The sequence below is a fragment of the Carettochelys insculpta genome, chromosome 1 (assembly GCF_033958435.1).
Source record: "Carettochelys insculpta isolate YL-2023 chromosome 1, ASM3395843v1, whole genome shotgun sequence".
NCBI lineage: Eukaryota > Metazoa > Chordata > Testudines > Carettochelyidae > Carettochelys > Carettochelys insculpta.
Genome location: NC_134137.1, coordinates 285,458,095 through 285,478,827, shown reverse-complemented (window position 1 = coordinate 285,478,827; position 20,733 = coordinate 285,458,095). Strand labels below are relative to the sequence as shown.

The window sequence follows — 20,733 nt, the reverse complement described above, 5'->3', positions numbered from 1 at the left end:
ACTGCGGCAGCTGGGCATGGCATGGGCTGTGGCTTTCATCAACATGGGACTGGACAATATAGCGGTCCAGAAATCCATCAAGGCCACTCTGTTATGCCTTGCCCCTCTTGAGCTGAAGGCCTCCCTTATGGCCGTGGTCATGGCAGCGGGCAGGAATGTAGGTGAGTTGGTTGGAACGTTGATGCGGTTAGAGGCCGTCATAGGCGCGAAAGCGGTCCGTGCCACAAAAGGAAAAGGTGGTCGGGCGGGAGCCCCTAAACAGGAAAAAGGGCATGCTGGGGGTGACCCGGAGAACCATGTGAACGAACTTGCTGAAGGCAGGAGTGCCCCGTGAGGAGATCAATGGTTTGCCAACACCAGACTTGTACAAGCGTTGGTTACAACTGCAGCCCACCCAGCAGAATGAGGATGTGGGTGCCTCCAAGAGGGCTGGCGAGACTCAGGCACCACAGAAAGGTACAGGAGCTGGGGGGAGGACCAAGCCCAGAGCCCCGGTCGACTGGACCCTTCCCCCTAGGAAGTGACGGGGAGGTGGGCCCCCTGTGGTATGGGCTGTAGTGGTGCAACAGGTAGCAGGGGACCGGCGCCCATTCGTCCCGTTAACCATCAAGTGGCCCCAGGGAGGGTAGCAGCATGTGCTAGCTCTGTTAGACACTGGAGCTGAAGTGACCATTCTACATTCTACCCAGACTGCGGGTCACGCGGTGGTCGTGCAGGGCCTCGGAGGAGTGGAGACCACCGCTTATTCGGTGGAGGTCACCCTCATGCTGGGAAAAGCCCGTCCCTTTTGGGCGACTGTGCTGGCTGCACCTTTAGGTGAATACATCATTGGAATGGACGTCTTGCGTGGCCGGCGTGTGGATACGCAGTATGGGCTGTTTGCCTTTGGGCACCCCTGATACATTCAGGCAATCAGAACAGTGGAGCCCCTACTGCAGGGACATCCCAAATGGGACCCAGTGCACCTGCCAGTTCCCCAGATCCCGGTGTCAGTCAAACAGTACCGCATTCCTGGTGAAGAGCATGAGATCAGTAACACTATTGCTGCATTGCTCCAGGCGGAGATTATTCGCCCCATGCTGAGCACCTTCAACAGCCCCATCTGGCCAGTGAAGAAGCCGGATGGATCGTGGTGCATAACAGTGAACTATCGAGAACTCAATAAGGTAACCCCGAAGCTAACGGCCATAGTTCCGGACATGGTTACCATCCTGGAGCGCATCACCGTGACGGCCTTGCCATGGCATGCCGTCATAAACTTGGCCCGTGCGTTTTTCTCTATTGACATTCATCCTGAGAGTCAGGAGCAGTTTGCCTTCACGTGGCTAACAAAGCAGTACACATTTACCGTGTTACCACAGGGCTTTAAGCACTCCCCAACGATCTGCCATCAGCTAGTGCAGGCCGATCTGGAGCGTGTGAACCTCCCTGACCAGACGGCCTACTACCACTACATCAATAACGTTATGATCTCGGGACCAGATGAACCAACTGTTCAAGCTGCCCTAGACACTGTTGTAACAGGTTTACAAAAACAGGGGTGGGCTATTAACCCCAAGAAAGTGCAGGGGCCAGCCACCAGTGTGGTCTATTTGGGTGTACTGTGGATGGGTACAGACAAATGCATTCCACCAAAAGTGCGGCATACCACCCAGGCGTTCCCCACACGCTCGTCTAAACAGCAGTTACAAACCTTTCTGGGAGCTTCTTGGTTTCTGGCATGCTTTTATTCCGCACCTTGCTTTTCTTATGTGTCCTTTACAGGAGCTTGTGCACAAAGCCACCCAGTGGAACTGGACAGACAAGCACCAACGAGCCTTTGATCTCTGCAAAGAGGCGGTGGTGGCACACGCCTGCCTCACTGCACCGCTGCAGGGCCAACCGTTTGAACTGGAGGTAACAACCATCGGCAACATGGCACGCTGGGGTCTGTGGCAGCAGGTAGGAACCCAGCAAAAAGAACCTATCGGCTTCTGGTCACGAACCCTCCGCGGAGCCGAAGGTGGGTACACGCCCCTGAAAAAGCAGATCCTAGCCATGGTGTGGGCTTTGCAGAACACTGAGTGGGTCATGGGTGTTGCCCCTGTTACTGTACGGACCCCGATCTCCTTGATGGGGTGGGTCACGGATACCTCTGAGCATGCACCTACAGGCGTGGCCCAAGCAGCCACCCACTTCAAGTGGAAACACTACTTACAGCAGCGCATGCGCTTGGGAGCCCCCACACTTACTGTTCCACACGCCCTTCTCCTGGGAACCATTACTTTTCAGCATGATCCCCAGCTAGTGGATAAGCTACCTGCCCTCGGCCCACCAGTAGCCCCCTCGCCGGTGGCGGAGGCACCTCCGTTGGATACCGTGCCTGAGGAGAGGAGAGAAAGCATCTGGGTAACCGATAGGTCTGCTACGTACACCGCAATGGAACAGAAACAGTGGCAAGCAGTCGCATACGCCCCCTACAGGGATAAAATCGCCTTTGCCTGGGGAACAGGTAACTCGAGCCAATGGGCGGAGTTCTGGGCAGCAACGCTGGTGGTGGAAGCTAGGCAAGCAGAGACCTTTATCTATACTGACGGATGGGTAGTCTACAAGGGTCTGCACACCTGGGTAACAACGTGGGAAGCCAAGGAATGGAAGATAGCGGATCACCCCCTCTGGGACGCCGACTTATGGCAACAACTCTTAGCTTTTGCTCAGCAGCAGCCCCTGGCGGTGCGGCATGTTGACGCCCATACCAAACAAACGACTTGGGAGGCGCAACTCAACGCAGCTGTAGATCAGATGGCAGAACACACGATCACAGAACACGCCATGGCCCTACATGTGGAGTCAGGCCACCGAGGCGCTCAGGCAGCCCGCCAATACGGCTTAACCAAGGGTGAGAACCTCCCCCTGGTAGCGTATCGGGCGGCCCAACTGAAATACACCATCTGCACCAAGCTAACCCCAGTAGCGCTAGCGCTAGCCACAGGAAATGTCTGCCGTGGGCACCTGCCCTGTAGTTAGTGGCAAATCTATTACATCGAACCGCTACCTCCATCACGCTCATGGCTCTATGCGCTGACCACCGTGGACACCTATACTGGCCTGCTGTTTGTACATCCCTGCAAGCATGTGGACACTGCTGCTACAATCACAGCACTCACTTGGCTCAGTGAACAGTATGGTGTCCCACTAGCAATTCAGTGATCAGGGCACACACTTCACCGCCCAATGCGTCCGTGACTGAGTGGCAGACCAACGGGTAACCTCAACATTCCACATGCCCTATACCCCCACCACGAGTGGGCTAACTGAGCGGATGAACGGACTCCTGAAGGAGCAAATCTGCAAACTAACACCCACAAACACCCTAAAAGGGTGGGGGGAGGTGGTGCACCGTGCTGTTTTCCTTCTTAACAACCAGGCAGTTGAACCCACTACGCCCTATGAGCGCCTGCACCTTGCCCCTGAGCAAGGAGTTGTAGTCTGTCTCAGGCAGGCTTCACTCCCGGGCCAGGTGCAAGTGAAAGGACACCGGGTGGTGCTCCTTGCTGGAACTCCAGAAACAGTAGCACCCCTGACCACTGACGAACCCTGGGCGGGAGCAGATGTACTTAAGTGTACCCTGAGATCCTCTTTGCTGTTAGTACCCGAATACCTGGGTTGAATTGGATCCCAACTTGCTGGTCAGTTCCTGGCCCACCACTAGCTAAACTACGGTGTTACAACCACACCAACTAGCCAGTTGTCTGGGAAGTGGGGCAACCCCTAGTCGAGCTGGTTCCTGTGACGCCCACAACGGCACACAGAGTGTGCCCCCGCACCAGCAACCAGTGCACCTTTAATTAGTGCCTGGCGCCGTGGTGCACCCTCGGGGGCTATACAAGAAGTTACAATCTTAGCAGAAGGCTCAAGCATGGCCGTGGTCCTCCCTAAAGGTGAGGGCTATCCTCAATCTGTTTCTTCCCGCAGACTGACGCTACGGACCCTGTAACCATGGCCTGGCTGCAGCGCTGGTACCTCTGGACTGCTGTAGCAATGGCCTCAAAGTGGGGCCCACGTATCAGTGACCACTCCAACGTACGGGTAACATTGGCACAGACTGCCATCAATGCATCTGCCTTTTGTCTGCCCCACAGTGTGGCCATGGGGCAGCTCATGGACACCCGTTTCATAGGTGTCAGTGCTACTCCTGCTCTCTTGCAAAACCATACCCTTCTAAGTAACTTTGCTTTTACTGCTACCTTTGCCAATCTGTATAATATGGGAACTGTGTTGGCAGCCCCAAACAGCCGCACGTATGCGTTTCGCATAGCCAACGTAACGTGAGCTACACATTGCATGTTGTTTATTAATGCACCCGCACCCCGAGTAAACCTTAATTAACACCAACTTAGTGTGCTCAAACCCAACTTGTCTCGTACGCCCGTAACCCCTTTTTGCTGCCAACAGGGTGGTTCCTGTTGTGTGGCTGTGTAGCCCGCACATATGTACACGCAAATAGCTCGGGCGGCCCTTGTACCATTGGCAGTATTGTACCCCTTATCAGCCCTTATCCATCGCGACGCAAGGTCCAACGCCGTTCGGCGCGTGACCTACCAACCCTGCCTCTGCCACCCACTTGCGATCCGAGGGTGACTTTGGCCGCCAAAAGAGATGAAGCAGCCCTGATATTTGCTTTTGGAGGTCTTTCCGGTCTCTTGTGCCATAACTATTATGCTATTACTCACCTTGCGTGTGCCCTTGCTAAAACTATCAATCTCACCTCCATTCTGATTGCGGCCCTCAATCAGAAACTCAGGGAGGTGCGCAAAGGAGTGATACAGAACCGCATGGCTATAAATTATCTCCTTTTGCGACATGAACACACATGTGCTGAGTTTGAAGGTATGTGTTGTTTCAACATCACCGATGTCTTTAACACGGTGAAAACCAACCTAAATAGTTTGGAGGCCCTGGCTCAGGGCATCCAACAAAGCAAGGGCAGTAGCTGGCTTTGGTCCTGGGTGGGCTCACTGAGGGGCTGGGCCGCCCACTTTGTGCAAATCCTATTCCTTGGGCTCTTATGCCTCTGCGCCGGGTACCTCGGTCTCATGTGCTGTTGTCAAGTCTGTTCTACAGGTGCACACTGTGTGGCCAAACATCTTGCCCAGAGGGGCCTCAACCGCCTCACTTGATTCCTACTAGTCTCGGCGTTCACAAAGGGGTTGCAGAGAGGAGTGTAGGGTGCGAAAAGAGTTTGTAACGGTCTCATGAGAGCAGTCCGACCCCTCTGTGAACCCTTAGAGGAATCCTATACAGAAGCATGCTGCCAATACTTCAAGGCTACACGTCGCAAAACAACTCATCCTGCCCCACAACACCTGCGAAACAAGGCTTGCTTGCCAAGACTTCAAGACTATGCTGGCAGTAGGCCACAAGAGGTAGTGATAAGGAATGCATAGGCAATTTTAGGCAATCTTATGTTAATGAGCTCAGCCTTATCAGCTAGTGTTAGGAGGCCTGTTAGCGAAACTCTGGCGTGTCGGGTTGCTCCTCAGTGGTGACTGTGGCGTCTCTGGGGCTCCCGTAGTGGGTGTCACGCGCTTTCAATAAACCAAATATAGCACTCGCCTTCTGGGTGCAGACTCATTTCTGGGGAACCTGAGCCTGCTTGGTTACAGCTTCAGAGTATATTAACCGCAAGGAGTACTTCTCTATGGTGTTGCAGGCATTGGTGGATCACAAAAGTTGTTTCACCAACATTAACATGGGGTGGTCGGCAAGGGTGCATGAGGCACAAATCTTTAGGAATTCTGGTCTGTTTACAAGGCTCCAAAATGGAACTTTCTTCCCAGATCAGAAAATTAACATAGAGAGCGTGGAAAGGCGCAAAGTTATTCTTGGTGACCCTGTTTACCCCTTGTTCCCTTGGCTCACGAAGCCATACACAGGCACCTTGGACTCCACTAAGGACCTCTTCAGCTACAAGCTGAGCAGGTGCAGACTGGTGATAGAATGTGCCTCTGGCCATTTAAAAGCCAGGTTCTGGTGCCTTCTGATCCACTTAGACCTCAGTGAGTAAACACTACCGTTGTTATTGAGGCCTGCTATATTCTTCATAACATATGCGAGGCAAATGGGGAGAATTTCATGCCTGCATGGGGGGCAGAGGCATAGAACCTGGCCAGAAATTATAAGCAACCGACCCCAAAGGAAAACAGGAAAGCACAGAAAGAGACAGTGAAAATCAAGGATGCACTGAAAACCAAGTTTGTGAATGAGCACGAAGGGTTTTAACTAGCATCCCCCCCCTCACATCCATGCTGTTTCCTTGTCTTTTATGAAACCCCTTCCAACCGTGTGACAACCATCACCACCCTGCCCTCACAACCCCAAATCATATTAACTAATAAATGAAACTGTTTTTCCAAACTACAATGTTTTTATTTAGGGGCCCTAACTGCAGAGTGGTGGGTATAGGGAAAACATAACAATAAGTTCTTGATTCATCATATGTTAGCCTTCTACTCATGGGTGATTTCCTGGGGGCAGAGTGCAGAACTCTTTGTAACCTTCCCCCACCCTTGTTCTGGGTGCCCAGAGAGAAGAGGAAGAGAAATGTGAGGAGGGAAGAGGCATGGAAGCAGGGGGTGAATAGATTGGACAGGGGATGCACAGTCCGGAGCAGGGAAGGGGACTGACCGAGTTGAGGGAAGTCTGAAATACTGGTGTCTGGAGCGGCTGAGGGATACAGGGCACTGTCCAGGGAGAAAAATGAATGCAGTAAGGGTGGCATGGAATGGTGGTGCCTAGAGTGGTCAGGGGATACAGGACCCCAACAAGGGGAGAGTAATGTCTATGGATAGGATGGCATGTGATGGGGCATATGTTGTATAGAGGGTGCAGAGTACACTGAATAGGATTTCTTAAGCACTGCTTCAATTCACTCAGTCTGCCTGTTCCTTATGGACAGGACTGAAGCATTCATTTCTGCTTAACTGTCCATCATGTTTTTCCTCCAGTCCCTCAGTTCAACTTTTTTCCTTTGTTACCACATCAAAAAAACTCTCTAACTTTTCATGCTGTGACTTCTTCCTCCTCCACATTTGGGGCAACCACAGTACTGGCACCTCTGCTACATCTTGCAATGTTGCTTCCTGAAAAAATAAATGTGGAAACATAACAGTATTGTCTATAGCAACATTTTTATCTTTACTCAGAACAATGAGCATACTGACAGAATGAATGGCTGTCTCCATGGAAGAAGATACTGCAACTGCAAGGTCACCCTGGGGACTCTTAAGGCTGAAGACTGCATGATTCCAAGCAGAACGATTCAGGCTCTTCTGCAACTGAGATTTAGCTTTAACACCATGGTAAGCTATCTTTGGTTCAGGGGAAAAAAATTTTGCCGCAGGTCCGATCACCCACAGGCGCAGGGCAAGTGGGGTTGCCATGTGTCTGAGCGGATGCCAACCAGGGGGAAATGGGTGGCAGCAGCACAGCCTTCTTAAAGCAGCACTTTGTTTAAAAGTGGGCTGCTCTAGAGTTAAAAACCATTAAAAGTCACTGCAGGCACGTACATGAACCAGGGAGGGTCCAATTACCTGCAGACTGTGGGGGGTGCGCTGCATGTCCAAATGGACACTGGCCCGGGGGGAAAATGGGCAGCTGCAGCACCTGGATTTCACTGCCACAGCATGATTTAAAAGCCAATAAGGCTGCATGAGTTCTCCTCTGTGCTGGATGAGTTAGGCAAAATATTCGTTAGTGATTCACCAAACTTCCCATGCATAGTAGGTTGCAAAATGAGACATCAGCCTCATCGGAATAAGAAAAACAGATAAGGAAAGATTGCTCATTCTGTCCAGGTACAATGTTGGAAAATTTGCAAGAATGCTCTGTGAATCGATGCTTCCAGATTATTTCGTGGTGGCTTGGCATGGTAAATTGTTTTACTGTGGAAGCAGGAACAAGTCAAATATCCCCAAAAATCTCAAAAGGAGAAACCAAAAGTGCCTGTTTACAGCCTTCAACTTTTTGTCCAAACAGCATCAGCATTCCATCACCAGAAATATTAACAGGCTGTTTGTAAGGGAAACAGGCCTAGATCCTCCCCCTGTGATTGCAACATACTATCATCAGTAGAAAAAAAAAAGCACACTCACCAGAAGTGCCCTCTCCAGCATCCTGGTTTGCCTCCAAAGCCACTTCCTGAGATAACGGGACAGACGCCAAGTCAAGAAACAGCTCCTGGTATGCAAAATCTGCTTCTACACTCGACTGGACCCCGCTGTCATCCACCTCAGACTGCGCTTCATCATCCTGCCAAAGAACACTCTTTAATGAGGAGTCAAGGTGTCTTCTGGGAGAAGAGTTTTCATCTGTGCCCAGAACACCACGATGTTCATCATAATATCAGCATTTCTAGGGAGAGGCCCAGACCAACCATTAGCTTGTTTGAACTTCTTGTAGCTTTGGCTCAGCTCCTTGATTTTTATGTGGCACTGGTAAGCATCTCTGGCATTGCCTTTCAGAATCATGCCTTGCAACATTTTCACATAAATATTTTCATTTCTTCTGCTGGCTTTGAGTTGAAGGAAGATAGCTTCTTTCCCCCACGCTGCAATGAGGTCCAAGATCTCCTGATGACTCCATGCTAGATGTGCTGCAGAGATGTGACCCACACTTCTCACCACACCAGCCAGAGAAGAAAGGAAATCAAGTCAAAATTTCCAGGCTGATGATGACTGCTTCCTGTCACCTACTTCCTGCTCACCTGGGCTACGTCTACACATGCAGCCAACATCGAAATAGCTTATTTCGATGTTGCAACATCGAAATAGTCTATTTCGATGAATAACGTCTACACGTCCTCCAGGGCCAGCAACGTCGATGTTCAACTTCGACGTTGCTCAGCCCAACATCAAAATAGGCGCAGCGAGGGAACGTCTACACGTCAAAGTAGCACACATCGAAATAGGGATGCCAGGCACAGCTGCAGACAGGGTCACAGGGCGGACTCAACAGCAAGCCGCTCCCTTAAAGGGCCCCTCCCAGACACAGTTGCACTAAACAACACAAGATACACAGAGCTGACAACTGGTTGCAGACCCTGTGCCTGCAGCATAGATCCCCAGCTGCCGCAGAAGCAGCCAGAAGCCCTGGGCTAAGGGCTGCTGCCCACGGTGACCATAGAGCCCCGCAGGGGCTGGAGAGAGAGCATCTCTCAACCCCCCAGCTGATGGCCGCCATGGAGGACCCGGCAATTTCGACGTTGCGGGACGCGGATCGTCTACACGGTCCCTACTTCGACGTTGAACGTCGAAGTAGGGCGCTATTCCTATCTCCTCATGAGGTTAGCGACTTCGACGTCTCGCCGCCTAACGTCGAAGTTAACTTCGAAATAGCGCCCGACGCGTGTAGACGCGACGGGCGCTATTTTGAAGTTGGTGCCGCTACTTCGAAGTAGTGTGCACGTGTAGACGCAGCTCTGGAGAGCAGCAGAGGTGAAGTGGACTGGACAGAGGTGAAGAGATGACCAGTCGACACTGTAAAATCAACTTTTAGGAGTTACTCCCAGGAGAATTTGGCATTACAAAAGTCAACCATAGAGTCCCTTAAAATCAATCTGCTGAGCGCTGTGGTGTAGACTAATGGTTTACAAAAATCAACTTTGGCCCCTAGTGTAGACCAGGCCTGCGCCTGGCAAGCATACAGAAGCATATAATGACTGCAACTGTAACACCTGAAGCAGAGCTCACATAAATGGTTCTATGATTCTCTCATTCCCTCCTCCACAGGCTGAGGAATAGCATGCAAACTGGGAACATCTGGGGGCACAGTCACACCTCTCAGGGCTACAGATTTTCTGTACAGGATAGCAGTACATAAGGCAGCCCAGCAAAGGTTTCTGTAAAGGAGATCAATCCCCACAGCAATCCGTAACTTGGGCAATGAAAGGTTGGTATAAGGTATTTTCAGCACTATCCACCTCTTTGGGCTGCACCTGTTGTGCTGAGGATCTTTGGAGATGTAGCATAGGACTTTACCTGGAATATTTGCCAAGGCCTGGTGATTGCCAGCTATCCTTTTCAGGGAGGACAGATGGGCTGGAGGCTAAAGGGATAATAAGGAAGTGTGGGGATCCTTAACTTCTGCTTGAATGGACAGAAAAAAATCATCTTTAATTGAATACTCTATGAGAGGCATCACTACTTATATGTGCAGCAACAACAGCATGAGCCACAAGTCCTAATATAAAATCCACTACTAGTGAAAACATGCCAACTGCGGAGCCATCAATGCCTGGCAAAAAGGGGGGCAAAAGGTAAAGCTTGCAGAAATGCCTGGGATTTTGAAGAAGTATTTGTAGTCAAAGAAAGAAAGTGGAAAGTACGTCAATGCATAAACCAAAGGAAATAAACAACAGGCCAAATGCTGAGCCTCCCAATCTATGGCTCGGTTCTCTTTCCATTTTCACCACTTTTATGGAAGTGTAACTCCACTGACTTGAACAAAGTCACTTCTGATTCTCACACTTGTCAGTGAGAGATTCTCACTTAATAACTAACATAAAATGGTTACTTTACCTTATAGACTATACAATATACAAAGGTCTACAGTAGGAAACATACAGGGAAAAATTACAGTTGCCAAGAGATAGTCCAATGCAGCATTCAGAACATGAGCTTGTCCATACAGTTACTGAACACATTAAGCTTCAGAGTTAGTTGTCATTACTTAAACCTGTCTGCAGTGCTAATTCAAATGCCTCTGAAGGAACAGAACGGGGAACTGGGTATATTCCCTTTCTTAATGCCTGTTTGCACTTCTTAGGCTACATCTATACTACGAGAAAAATTAAAATTTACAGCAGTTAGCTCGATATTACAACATCACTGTCTTCATTGTAAATACCATCAGCTCAATTTAGGGAGCACTAATATCGATATCATCACCAAAATGGCTGGGTGTAGCGTCAAATTTGAATTTTAAAAGTCCAAATGAAGCTCTGTGTGGAAGCACCACGTCTTAAATTCTAACTCATTAACTTCCAGAGGTGTTCTGTATGTATTCCACAATGCCCCATAGTGCTCAACTCTGTCCACTTCCATCTCTGCTGCTCTCCAGATGCACAGAAATTAGGTAACAGGAAGCCTGCAAATTTAAATTTGGCACCAGGAAGCCTATGGCTGTGGGGTCATGCTTGTATGAGAGCCTGAGAAACTTCTTCCTTTGCTATCAGCACTGTGAGCGTATCTACCCATTCAAAATAGCCCCAACACAGAGTTCATAGTTCTGTCTCTATCTCTGCAAGCTGAGCACTTGGATTTTTTTTTTCCAGCGCTGGTGCCAGCTCCCGCCCTGCCGCACCATGTGGCAGCTAGGCTGTTGGGGGGTGGATCATGCACAAAAGAGGCCAAGAAACTTCTTTTCTGTGGTTTACATTTGCACAGACCCCTTCCTCCCTCCCCCATAAGCACCATGCAGTCAGGGTCCTTCCCGCTCCTATCACATCACATGGTTAGCCCCCGACGCAATAAAAGGATTTGCCTGATGTTCAGGGTGAACCATGCTGCCAGGCAGCACCATGTCCTGCCTTGCGCACAGTGAGGGTTCCCAGGGCAGGAAAGATTTTCGGGGGCTTGCTGCCGCCCACGGAAGTCTCCCCAGCAGCTAAGATTTTCGGGGGCTTCCTGCCACCAGGAGCACTGCTGAATCTGGTCCACCACCTCCACAAAAAATATTTTCAGGGGCTTGCTGCCACTGGGAGGGCTACTTCAACTGGCCCCCTCACACCACTGAAAAATATTTTTGGGAGCTTGCAGCCACCATGGGGACTATTGCAACTGGCTCTGCAGCCATGGTCCCCACATCCCCTGCACAAAAAGATTTTCAGGGACCGTGTCAACTGGCTCATCATCCTCCTATCCACCCAACCCCTCCCTCCACAGGATGAGGGGGTCTGGCACCCTGACAGTCAGTCCATGCTGGCCCCCCAACCTGAGCACCACTGCTTGTTGAAATTTGGTGAGTCCCATCCCCCCGTGCTGAACAACTCGGTGTAGTGTAGTGGGAAGCCCAAAATCTTTTGCCTAACCTTTTCTATATTTTTTCTTCAAGTTTTGTCCCCTTAACACAGGGAAGAGTGGGTGGAGGGCCAGCTGACAAGACACAAACACCTTGCTGTACTGTAAGCCCATTGCAGACACCTGCTGCTTTTTGTAAAATCTTTGATATTTCAGTTATGAACTATAGAGATTTCAGACCCATCCTGTTTTAGAAGCCCAAAATCTTCTTCCTAACCCCTTAACACAGGGGAGAGTGGATGGAGGGCCAGTTGAGAAGACACAGACTACTAGGTGATCCCATGGCACAGAAGCTGTGTAATGGACTGGGAAGCCAAAAGCCATGCCTCACAAAATTTCTTTTTTTCAAAACCTTTACCATCCTACTCTTTCTTCAAGCCTTGCATTGTTCCTGTATTATTTTCAGGGATCGCATATAATCAAGGGAGGGGGGACTGTGGCTGGGGGTGCCAGTTGAGAAGACTCAGATACCTGCTGCTTTTTGTAAAATCTTTGATAATTAATTTATAGCTACAGTTATAAAAAGCAATTTAGTTATAGAAGCAAGAGATTTCAGTGAATGTGGCGATCTTTGTTTTCCTACTCTTCCTTCCTTCCTCCTGGAAAAATTGCATTTCCTTTCCACAGGAGGGGAATGAGATAATTCAATGTGGGGAGATGACATCACATACCCACAACCACTTGTGGGGCATTTTTTCCCCATGCTGCACCAGCAAAAATACCTAGAACCTTACAGGGAAGAGGGAACTGTGGGATAGGTTCCCACAATGCACTGTCACAGCAGTCGATGTTTGGCAATTGAGTGTGGCAGCAATAAGTCAACTTTTTGGGGAGCCTTTGGAGAAGCAAGGATACTCCAATTCGAATTTATAAAACACAGCATTACAAAGTTGATTTTAATAAATTTGAATTTATCTTGTAGTGAAGACGCAGCCTTAATATGACACATAACAGAGGAAGACCATACATCCTCTTTAGTATACACTCACAAGATCAATTAACTCTGCTGAAAGTCCTGAAGATTCCATCCTTTCTTGATTTCTAAGCATGAATGCAAGAATCAAACTTCTAGTAACTTCGTACATACCTCATAAACATCTGAACTTTCCTCAGAATGGTGAGATCCTTAATTAGTTGTGGATACAGGTTTGAAACATGGTCATACATACGACTGAAAGAATAAGCGTCAAAAGTTACTTTCCTATGAATTATTATTTCATGCATAGTAAGTAACAGATAAGCAACACAGTTTGCAAGTCAGCTGCTTCTTTATCACAGTATTAGCTTTGTTGTTTTGTTAATAGACAAACCATAATGACTTTAATCAATGTGCCCTCGAATTTTTTCCATCCCTGGGCAGAATAAGTTTTCTTATGTGCACCAAGGCACGAGCAAATATACACCACTAATAGAAACATATGCTGCCATCAGTGGATGCCCTGTCAATTGGTCGGGTGGCACCTAAATCTTTCCTGGACAGCCGCCCAAACTATCAACTTACAGGGAACACCGAAAAGTCTGTCCTTATTTCAGTTAGAGTACAACTGGCATTGCTCAACAGTCAAACACTATACAGTGGTTAAAGACAGGCACGTGAGATTAAAATATCCCTATAATGAAACTTGTGTTTTCAAGCTTGCTTTAGGATAGTAGCACGTTGGATGTCCTACCACAATAACTGAAAATATGATACCTATTGTTTACTGGAGGGTGATTCCATTTGGGATCAAGAAAACTATTCAGTTGGATGCTGCTTTCATAGCTCCTGAAAAGCTCAACTGACATCCAAACAGTGTTTTACTTACCAATTAATCAAATGTTTCTCATTCAATGGATTAGCAAAATATGTATGCAAAAGTTATATTTAGAAAAAGAAGAATGGGTCCTACACCCTTCCAGAGCACCAAAGTCTCTCTCGGGCCTTAATGGTTTAAAGACAAGGAACGGACGGAAATTGCTGGGAGCTTTGCTAGGATCCAGAAGTGAGCACAGCGAAGTCACTCAAGTGTAGAGGGCTCCCTTCTAGCACTGAGAACAATGCATTACAGCCAAGTAGCAAACCTTTTTGTTAAAGTCTGTGACACTTATGTCATGGCACCATGAGGGTTACCCTCACTGGGAGAAATGGGCTTGAAAGAGCTGCAGACTTCATTCCTAGTTATTCTCGGTGAAATGTATTCCTGTGCAGAAGGCCTGTGCATCACTTATGTCCCAGGTAAGCAAAAGTCCCATCTCTGTTTTGCTCCAATTATACCAGTCAGAACACACAAAGTAAGCAGAGACTCACCAGGGCTCTACTTCTGGGGATTCCCCCAGGCAGATACAGACCCACCGGAGTGGGCCCCCGCACAGTCCTCCCCCTTACACCCTGCAGAGAGGACATTTGGGGACAAGGAAGCAGAGTCACCGGAAAGCAATACACTCAAATGATTTCCAGCAGATGATGGTCCCTTGGGGACGGAGCCAGCTAATACAAGTTAGAGCAGCTCCCAGGTTGCTTCATGTAAGTGCTTGGACCACGGCAGGTAATTGAGGAGTTGTAATCAGCCCAAGAGATCACTCTGCCACACCTACTGAATACCTTATATTTGTGACACCTCTAGACTGCTCTCACTGATACCTGGACCAAGCCAGTCCAGAATCAGGGACTAGTAGTTCCTTGGGAGGTGCTGCTATCTTGAATACATCAGACACAAGAAAGTAAGGAGTTCAGGGACTCCAATGATTTTTTTAATTGCTTTTTGGTATTAAATGAAATGTTTAAGTCCTTCATGCTATCTAATGGTGTCATACCTAAGCAGTAATCAGGTCATTAGATTAAGGTATTTTATTTCTACCGAGGGCAAAATATAAGGGAATCATGAAACTGGACTGAGAATCTCAAGGTGTGCTCCAAAGCAGTTTCAGTTTACATTTCTAGAATCAAAAGGAGCTTCACTGACTGGATGCAGGCTAGATGAGATCATACCAGTCTGGTGTCTGACCACTGAAATGTCAAATTTAAAGTCTGCTTTCTGGGACCTAATATGATCCTTTGAAATCAGTGAGAAATGTAGGTGCTCAGTGTGATGGGTCTGGAGCTGCTCTGCAACTGGCTGAGCAAACTGAGTCCCAATGCTCATTTTAATTTTATTTATTTTTGTTTGTCTGTCACTGGAAGACAGCATGACAGGAGCCAAACCCAGTCAGGTCTGCAGAGCTAAGTGAAGCCAATCCACAGTTAAAGTGAGCATTGCAGAACGCCTCCCAGAAGAAGTGAGGACATGAGGGCTATTACCTGCTGACATGCACAAAGAGACCAGAGAGGGGATCTGAGATGCATCCTGCCCTGTCACATGCTACTCAGTGCTTCTGAAAGTCAGGAAGTTTATTCAAGCTAACATCAGATCCCTGCTCTGAAAAATCTGAGCCAGCAAATCTTCCTCCTCTTCCTTTGCTCCTATCTGTCCTTCCTAAATAGTTTATACCCTTCCGTGACCGTGCTTCAGGTTCTCTGATAAATTAAATAGGTTTAGACCTTTCATGATTTTGTGTGTTTATGCGTTCATTTATAAAACAAGGATTTTTGAAGGAACTCAGAGCCATTTCTAAGTTTCTGAACTCAACTAATTAGTATTTGCATTAAAGAATTTAACAGGTGATATCCACCAAATTTGAACTGTGAATTTTGAAAATCTAAAAGCAATAATAAAATAAACTACTTTCTCTTTCCTTCTCTCCTTCCCCATACATTTCACCAGATAATATATAATTTTGGAGCAAAATGCCAGAAGAACCATCCACTCCTTTAATTGTGTGTCCAGTGTAATAACATGGACACAGAACACCCAATTTGCTTTTTTTAAAGCCAGGATGAAGGAGAGGTGGTGATTCTCCTTGATTTGCAAGAACAACAAATTAAAGAAGTTAAGAAAAAGCAGAACAGGGATATGGGGTAAAATTATAAGATATATATCCTATAGAAACTATTCTAGTAGAAGAACCTCTGAGTTTATTTCATTATAATAAATGTTCATTTTTCTGAAGCTGGGGGGAGGGTCTGGATGCTCCTTAATGAAACAGAGCATACCAGTTTATTTAGACGCCTGACAGCTGAGTAGTTGATGTAAGCAAAGCCTTCAGCATCTTGGGACAGACTATTACACTCTCCACTTACTGCTAACAGGAGAGGGGAGTCCTAAAAATAGTTGTTAGGCAGCATGCAACAAACATCATCACAGCTATCTGCAAAAGGAGACAACAAGAACATAGACTTCTTTCTTGTGGGAGAGAATTCAGGAAATGCTGGCTCTTGGAGAACAGACCTTCCAATTATACAGTGGTGAACATGGCAGGCAGTTAGATGTCCCTGTTTGTTTTCAAATTTCAGTATGCAAAATTTATGCACCTGTCCCAAGGGAGCATAACTGCTTTATGATAACTGGGTTTTTTTCCAGCATTTGAGAAGGGAAAGAAACAGAAGATGCATGTATCCTTCCATTAGAGCTGTTTTCCAAGAGTGACTAACTCATCCATTTGTGATCTAGCTGGGAGAAATGTGAGACAAGATTCCTGGATTTGTATTTCAATTGCTAGATTTAAGTCAAGTTTCTTAATCTTTATGGTTCAATTCTTCAGCAGTAAAATAGGATTAATACTTCTCTTTCTCTCTCCCTCTCCCTCCAGCCTGATGTGAGATGCTTTGTAAAAAAAAAGTGTGAAACTATTTAGACAAAAGTTGATGAATAAGTATTGTAACAAATATTTGAACTGCCACACTAAAATAAATAAATTTATTAGTCTCTAGGATACCGCAGGAGTGCTTGATCCCACACATAGTGCTAACTTATTAGTTGAGCTTTCGTGGGACAGACCCACTTCTTCAGACCATAGCCAGACATGGTCTGAAGAAGAGTGGGTCTGTCCCACGAAAGCTCACCTAATAAACTATTTTGCTAGTCTTTAAAGTGCTACTTGACTGCTTTTTGTTTTGATAATGTATAGACTAGCAATGGCTTCCTCTCTGTTACTATTCATAGTGCTAACTTATACATGTCAAAATAGTAACAGAGAGGTAGCCATGTTAGTCTGTATCTTAACAAAACAAAAAAGCAGTCATGTAGCACTTTAAAGACTAAGAATTTATTAGGTGATGAGCTTTCATGGGGCAGATCCACTTCTTCAGATCTGGAGATAGTGCTATACTGGAAATACAGAAAAAAAGAGACCTGAATAAACAGCTGGTAGGATCATGCAGTGAAATGAGTTTACAGAGGTACTTACGGAGCTGTGAGATAGCCCTCCAAAAAGCCAGCTGCATACATGAGGCGTTCATTGCTTATTGACTGACTCCCATAGCCTGCTCTGATCTCCAGAATTCCCCACCCCGTTGTTTGTACAGTGTCATTGTAAAACCCATAGGCATCTCCATTCCTGTCTAATGTATCTTTGACCTGGAATGTTTCCTCGGTTTTCATCCAATATACAGTTGCATGGCAGATTTCTGCAAACAAAAACCAAGAATGAGAAAGTTAGAATGTGCTACTACAGTAAACTCTTTGATAAATGGCACCCACAGGACTGAGAGGTTGCCAGACAATCAAATATTCTGGATAATAGAGAGGAATACCTACCAATGCATAACACTAAAGAAAAACAAGTTTAGATATTAGTAGTAGGCATCCTTCAGTCCACGTAGACTATGGATCGCGCCCTTCGTAGTTCCATTTGGGATCACCATTTGCAGCATTGACTGTGAAGGCCCACACAAGAGTGACAGTCCTTGCTGCATCTGTTGCATGTGTAGTGGGTGTCTGGCAGGTCCTTACTGTGCTTTCTGTGGGCTCGCTTCTCCTCTGCTAGATGTCTGATCCTCATCTCACCCTTCTGAAGGCCCTTGTGTAGTTCCTGCCTCCATCTGCCGCAATCGTCTGCCAGCTCCTCCCAGCTGTCCAGCTCGATGTCTACCTCCCTGAGGTCCCTCTTGCAAACACCTTTGTAGTGCAATTGGGGGCGTCCAAGAGGTCTTTTGCCAGAGGCTAGCTCACCATACAGGATGTCTGTTGGGATCCTTCCATCGTTCATCCTGTGGACGTGGCCAAGCCAGCGGAGCCGACACTGCCTGAAGAGGGTGTGCATGGTTGGGATTCCAGCTTGCTCGAGGACGGCGGTGTTGGTCACTCTGTCTTTCCATGATATTCCAAGGATATGCCTGAGGCAGCACAAGTGGAAGACGTTCAGCCTCTTTTCCTGGCGGGCGTACAGGGTCCAAGTCTCGCTGCCATAAAGGAGGGTGCTGAGGATGCAGGCTCTGTAGACTTGCATTTTGGTGTGAGTGTACAACCTGATGTTATTCCGCACTCCCTTGCTGAGTCTGGACAGAATTGTGGCTGCTTTTCCGATCCTCCTATTTAGCTCAGTGTCCAACGACAGGGTGTCAGTGATGGTGGACCCGAGGTAAACGAACTCGTGGACGACCTCTAACGTATAGTTGTCAATGCTGACTGATGGAGGTTCAGCAATGTCCTGACCAAGTATGTTTGTCTTCTTTAGGCTGATGGAAAGCCCGAAGTCCTTGCATGCTTTGGAGAACTGATCCAGCAGTTTCTGAAGCTGGTCTTGTGTGTGTGACACCACAGCAGTGTCATCTGCGAACAGCATATCTCTGATGAGGACTTCCCGCACCTTAGACTTAGCTTTCAGCCTTGCAAGATTAAACAGTTTCCCATCAGATCTTGTGTGCAAAAAGATGCCCTCTGCTGAAGATCCAAAGGCGTGCTTCAGGAGGAGTGTGAAGAAGATCCCGAACAATGTCAGAGCAAGCACACATCCTTGTTTGACACCACTCCTGATGCTGAAAATATCCGATAATGTGCCATCATATTGGATGGTTCCTCTCATGTCTTCGTGGAAAGACTGGATCATCTTGAGTAACCGTGGAGGACAGCCTATCTTGTGGAGCAGTTTGAACAGTCCATCCCTGCTGACCAAGTCAAAGGCCTTGGTCAGGTCAATGAAGGCAATATAGAGTGGCTGCCTCTGCTCCCTGCATTTCTCCTGCAGCTGCCTCAGAGAGAAGACCATGTCAACGGTAGATCTCTCTGCGCGGAATCCGCACTGTGATTCGGGGTACACCCTCTCAGCAATCTTCTGGAGTCTGCTGAGGATGACGTGAGTGAACAGCTTACCGCTGATGCTTAGGAGGGAGATTCCATGGTAACTGTTGCAGTCGCCTCCATTTCCTTTGTTCTTATACAAGGTTACAATGTTAGCGTCACGCATATCCTGTGGAACCTCTCCCGCTCTCCAGCACAGGCACAGTAGCTCATGTAGGGGTTCCAGGAGGGTGTCCGTGGCACACTTGATTACCTCTGGTGGTATACCATCCTGGCCCAGGGCCTTTCCTACTGCAATGGTGTCAATGGCTTTCTTCAGTTCGTCCACAGTTGGTTTCTGATCCAGTTCATCCATTACTGGTAGGAGCTCGACGGCATTGAGGGCTGTATCAACCACAATGTTCTTGCGTGAGTACAGCTCAGAGTAGTGCTCGACCCAGCGCTCCATCTGTTTGGCTTTGTCAGTAATGACTTCACCAGATTTGGATTTTAGAGGTGCCATCTTGTTCTGGGTGGGTCCTAATGCCTTCTTGATGCCTTCGTACAATCCCCTGAGATTACCAGAGTCAGCACTAGTCTGGATGCTGCTGCATAACTCGAGCCAGTAGTTGTTGGCACAGCACCTGGCCGTCTGCTGTACTGTTTTTCTGGCTGCTCTGAGTGCTTGCAGGGTACTCTGGTTCGGTGAGCATTTGTGCTCCAGGAGTGCAGCACACTTCTTTTCGATGGCTGGAATCATCTAATCAGAGTTAGCTTCGAACCAGTCACTTGTGTTTCTAGCTCTTCTTCCAAACACCAACAAGGACGTGTTGTAAATTGTATCCCTCAGATGCTGCCATCTGGATGTCACATCGGCACCCCCAGGGCTCCTGCGCAGATTCTCCTCAAGGCTCTCTCTGAACTTTTCGACTCTCCCTGAGGTTGCCGTCTTTCTGGCATCAATGCGGGGCCTTTCAGTTGGTTTAGAGTGGTACAGCTTGTTGGGTCTCACCTTGAGTTTGGAGCAAACTAGGGAGTGAGCTGTATCGCAGTTGGCACTACGATAGCTGCGTGTGAGAAGGACATTTTTGAGGTTATTGCATCTAGGGATGACCACGTCTAGTTGATGCCAGTTTTTTGAGCATGGGTGTCTCCATGACACTCTGTGCTGTGGCTTGGTTTGGAAAAATGTGTTTGTGATGCACAGATTGTGGCACGGGCAAAGTTTGAGAAGACGCTGTCCGTTTTCATTCATTTTTCTCACACCGAAGTGGCCTAAGCAGGAAGGCCATGAGTCACGATCGGCTCCAACTCTCGCACTGAAGTCACCCAAAATGTACAGTTGTTCGCAAGCAGGTATTTGCGCTATGGCAGCACTAAGCACGTCATAGAACTTGTCTTTTACTTCTGGTGCGGCGTACAGGGTTGGAGCGTAAGCGCTGATCAGGCGGACAGGACTGGTGCAAGTATGACCTGAAGGAGTCTTTCTGATCCGCCCATGACTAATTCCACCATTTGTAGAAGGGTGTTTCTGATGGCAAAGCCAACACCATGCTCCCTGGGTTCTTCTTGGGCTTCACCCTGCCAGAAAAAGGTGTTGTCCT

At 47.9% G+C, this 20,733-nt stretch overlaps 1 protein-coding gene across 2 annotated transcripts in view; it reads right to left on the bottom strand.

Annotated features, from left to right (window-relative positions):
* The window catches only part of PLBD1 (phospholipase B domain containing 1), an 85,551-nt gene that overhangs the window by 50,796 nt on the left and 14,022 nt on the right, over positions 1 to 20,733 (bottom strand). The window contains exons 2-3 of one of the 2 annotated variants that reach the window (XM_075010630.1): positions 17,319 to 17,538; positions 13,144 to 13,227 (exon numbers count right to left, since the gene is read on the bottom strand). In XM_075010630.1, coding sequence (XP_074866731.1) covers positions 13,144 to 13,227; positions 17,319 to 17,538 — 304 coding nt within the window. The remainder of the gene's footprint in view (positions 1 to 13,143; positions 13,228 to 17,318; positions 17,539 to 20,733) is intronic. The other variant, XM_075010647.1, reaches the window with a different exon arrangement.